At 51.8% G+C, this 4053-nt stretch overlaps 1 protein-coding gene across 1 annotated transcript; it reads right to left on the bottom strand.

Moving 5' to 3' along the window:
- Positions 1 to 1818: 1818 nt before the first annotated feature.
- On the bottom strand, positions 1819 to 3828 carry LOC128945483 (uncharacterized). Its single transcript, XM_054289249.1, has 2 exons — positions 3264 to 3828; positions 1819 to 3073 (listed from the first exon to the last, which is right to left on the bottom strand). Exons 1-2 carry the CDS (start codon positions 3789 to 3791, stop codon positions 2204 to 2206), a joined length of 1398 nt encoding a protein of 465 aa, XP_054145224.1. The 5' UTR covers positions 3792 to 3828; the 3' UTR covers positions 1819 to 2203.
- Between the last annotated feature and the right edge of the window lie 225 nt (positions 3829 to 4053).

The raw sequence follows: 4053 nt of genomic DNA, 5'->3' as shown, positions 1-4053 counted from the left end.
CTGACTCTGTCAGTAGTTTTATTTTTTATTATTGCATGTCTTTTGGAGTTTTTTTCCCTTTTCCTAATAAATTGTATTTCTGACTTGGAGTCTCTCACTGCTTTTGCTTTCAAACCAGAACATAATTTTGGCGCCCAAGGTAGGGCACCAATGTTTTTGCTCAAGGACCTGGTTACTCTGGGTGGGTAATGCAGAAGGACGGGGAAACCCCTTGTGTACCACAAAGAGACCTAATTTTAAGTGAGATCTGTGTGTAAGGTTTCATTCTGTATTTTATATATATCAATATATCTATACATCTATATATCTTTTATATACATTATTATGTGCATTATACATTTATATATCTTTTTCTTTTGTGTTTCATGTATTTTGGGGGTTTTCCCCTTTTGTAAAAACTCTTATTTCTGACTTGGAGTCTCTCACTGGTTTTGCTTTCAAACCAGAACAACTGGCCACTGGTGATGGTTGTTTGGCTTGATTGACCAATTGGATCCGCGTGTGTGTTGTGACTGTCAGGCAAGGGCCATGGGTTGTTCTTAGTGGTAAAGGATGGTATAACAAAGGGATTGGACAGCCTGCTGCAATCATGGAGTCAATGCTCATTATTCCCCGCTGGGGACTGCTGCTACAACAGGGACTGATGATTTTTCTTTCAGCACTGGACAGTCCTTTTTCCAATGCCCCCATTTCTTACAGGATGCACTCTGAGCCTTCTCCACAGGGGAAGCTTTCTTGGGTGACTTTTCCCGAGTTGCCTTCTTGCTGGGCTGGGATTAACTCTTTCAGTTGGGCCCCTGTCTCAAAACACCTTCCAGGCAACCTCCAGCAGTTTATCCATGTCTTCAACTCCCTTTATCTTTCCTTATGTCTTTTGAAGCCTGACCCACACAAAACAAAACCAGGTGTGCTTTACCATCAACTGATTCAGGATCTAGATCAGTATATTTGATGGCAGATCTCTTCACCTGTTCAAAAATCAGTGGGTGATTCATCATAATTTTGCCTCACTGGGTAAAACTTTGACTAATTTACAGCTTTAGAGACCCCATGTTTTAACCCACATTCCATGAGACTTTGATATCATTTTAATTTTGCCACCTGCTTGGGTGTATTTGCATCCCACCCAGGGTTTCCAAGGGGAAATATCTCAGTGAAAGCGCCTTGAAACAGCTCCCTGGCTGTGCTCCCCTCCAGGAACATTGAGGTGGATTTATTGACCACTCGTCCCTCAGTGGGGTCTGTGGTATTTGCTGGGTCCCCAGGATGAACTAGGAACTGAGAATCTGACTCCATGTTCTTAGAAGGTTAATTTATTATTTTATGCTATTATTTTATATTACAGAATGCTATACTAAAACTCTACTAAAGAATAGAGAAAGGATACAGACAGAAGGCTTAACAAGAATGAATAATAAAAACTTGTGACTCCTTCCAGAGTCCCGACAGAGTTGGATGGTGATTGGTCATTAAGTAAAAACAATTCACATGTTGCATAAACAATCTCCAACCACATCCCAAAGCAGCAAAGCACAGGAGAAGCAAATCAGATAATTATTTTCTTTTTTTCTCTGAGGCTTCTCGCCTTCCCAGGAGAAGAATCCTGGGCAAAGAGGATTTTTTCAGAAAATATGGCAGTGACAATGGTCAAGTGATGTGTCTGACACAGACTTCAGATCAGCCCGGTGTGATTCATACAGAGGGCATTTATATATTTATTCATTCATTCATTTATTTATTCAATTATTCATTTATTTATTTAATTATTAATAGGCTGTATGGTGCACACATGAACTAAGACATTATATTGCACCAACCAGCAGCTACAATGAATCAACGATAATCGATATTGGTATCAAACACTGTATCAAATTGCTGGTGATCAATAACAATGTGTAAAAGGCAATACAAGAGTGCAAAAGGCAATTATTAAATTGGCATTTATGACCCGGCTGTGCTGCAGGCACAGTGGAAAGCTGGAAGCTGCTGAGGGGACCCATTCACCCCTGTCCCCTGTCCCTGACTGTCCCCAGAGTGTCCCTGAGTGTCCCCAGAGTGTCCCCAGTGATGTCACCCCAGGAATTCCCATCAGGATTTGGGACAGTATCATTGAAAATTCCTAGAAAATTCCTCTGCTCCCCAAATCTGTCTCAAATACTGCACAGGGAGGGCACAGGTGACAGCAGTGATGTCCCTGATGATGTCAGTGCTCCCATGTGAAACTTTCCTGCAGCAGCCTCGGGATGTCCTCGATGGCTTTTTGGCACTGCTTGGCCACTGTGCAGCTGCCAGGGCCACCGGGGCCACCACAACCATCATAGGGACTCAAGAGGATGTTGTCGATGACCCCAGGTGTCCTCAGCAGGTGATCCTTGGCCAGGCGGGTGCTGGCCCCCCACAGCCACTCAAACTTGGCCACTTTGGCTACCAAGGCCTGGAGGACATCAGGGGACACCTCGTTTGTCCCCTTCAGGATGGGCTCGATGTCCCTGAGCCGCCACTCCATGTTCCAGTAGAACAAGGTGGCTCTGTCACACGTGGCCACCAAGCGCTGCAGCAGCCCCAGGGCCACCAGTGCCCAATGTCCCCTCCTGGTGGCCACCACAGCCTCTCCCATGGCCTCATTGGTGGCTGCCGCCACCTGGGCATTGTATGTAGCCATTTCCCCGGCCACTTCCTCCTTGTCCAGGGCCACCATCAGCTGCTGGTTCGCGATTACCTTCCTGTGGTTGTCACGGAGCTTGGTGGCCTCCCTGGACATCCAGTCCCAGCGGTCCACGAGCCTGGCCACCAACTCTCGCCAGGCCTTGGCCGCGGCTCTCCCATTGGCCCAGGTGGTCCCAGGGGTGGCCCCGAGGGTGGCCAGGGCCCGGCCCAGGGAGGCGACACCAGGGTGGCCCAGGGAGGCGACATTGCTGTGGTTCAGGATTGCACGAAGGCTCCGGGTGAAGTTCTTCAGGTCCTCATGTAAAGAGTTTGGGGACTTGTCGCTGTGTGGCCCAGTCATGGTGGCCAGCAGCTCGCCCAGGGTGGCCACCACGGCCACCAGCACCTGAAGCTGTGGAGGGGACACCTGTGGAGGAGACAGGGGAGGTGTCAGGGACCTGGTGGCACTTTTGGCCTCCTGCGGTGGCCTCGGTGCCCTCAAGTAGTCCCCTCTGCCCTTCCGTCCCTTTGTCAGCGTCTTGTCCCCACTGCCACCTCCCGCCATCCCCCGTGTCCCCTCCAGTGTCCCCTCTGTTCCCCTCTCCCCACCATCGCACCTCTTGGGGCTCCATGGTCACTGGGGATACATTGGGGACACTCTGGGGATGCTCTGGGGGTCGAAGGAGCCTTGGGATGTCCTCGATGGCTCTTTGACACCGCTCAGCCACCTCACAGGCACTGGGTCTGGCGCAACCACCGGTGAAATAGACCTTGATGATGTTGTCAACTGCCCCCAGCAGGTGATCTTTGGCCAGGTGGGCGTTGGCCTCCCACAGCCGCTCGACCTGGGCCACCTTGGCCACCAAGCCCTTGAGGACATTGAGAGATGCCTCATTTGTCCCCTTCAAGGTGGCCTTGGTGTCCCTGAGCAGGCGCAGCAGCTCCCGGGGGAACGCGGTGGCTTCGTCACACGCGGCCACCAAGCACTCCAGCAGCCCCAGGGCCGCCTCCAGCCGCTGTCTCACCATGGTGGCCCTTGTTGCCTCACTGGCAGCCACCCTGGCCTCTCTCCTCACCTGGGCTCCATGCCCGGCCACCACCTCGGCCCCCTCCTCCCTGCCCAGGGCCTGACCCAGCTCCACCATGTTTTCCTGAGCTGTCCCATAACGTGCAGCCTTGTCCTGCAGCTCCCTGGCCTGGGTGGCAGCGGTGGCCACCCTGTCGGCCGCCTTGGTGGCCAAATCCCTGCAGGCCTTGCGGAGCTTGGTGGCTGCCCTGGCCAGCCGGACCCAGCTGTTCACAAGCGCAGACACCGACCACAGCCACTCACCAACCGCCAATCCCACAGGTAACAAGGTGGTCCCTGGGGTGCTCTTGTAGGCGGCCAGGGTCTGCCTCAGGGCGTTG

This window comes from Melozone crissalis, unplaced genomic scaffold (genome assembly GCF_028551555.1).
Source record: "Melozone crissalis strain CALT ecotype California unplaced genomic scaffold, PUWL_Pcris_2 ptg000066l_1, whole genome shotgun sequence".
NCBI classification, from domain to species: domain Eukaryota; kingdom Metazoa; phylum Chordata; class Aves; order Passeriformes; family Passerellidae; genus Melozone; species Melozone crissalis.
Note: the sequence above shows the minus strand (reverse complement) of the source record. Positions and strands in the feature narration are given on the sequence as shown.

Bases quoted from the DNA above. Each gene is read 5' to 3' on its own strand.
- LOC128945483 (XM_054289249.1), bottom strand. From the start codon at position 3,791: ATGGTGGAGCTGGGTCAGGCCCTGGGCAGGGAGGAGGGGGCCGAGGTG. The intron at 3,074-3,263 runs GTGCGATGGTGG...TCTCCTCCACAG, and splicing joins TGACCATGGAGCCCCAAGAG to GTGTCCCCTCCACAGCTTCA.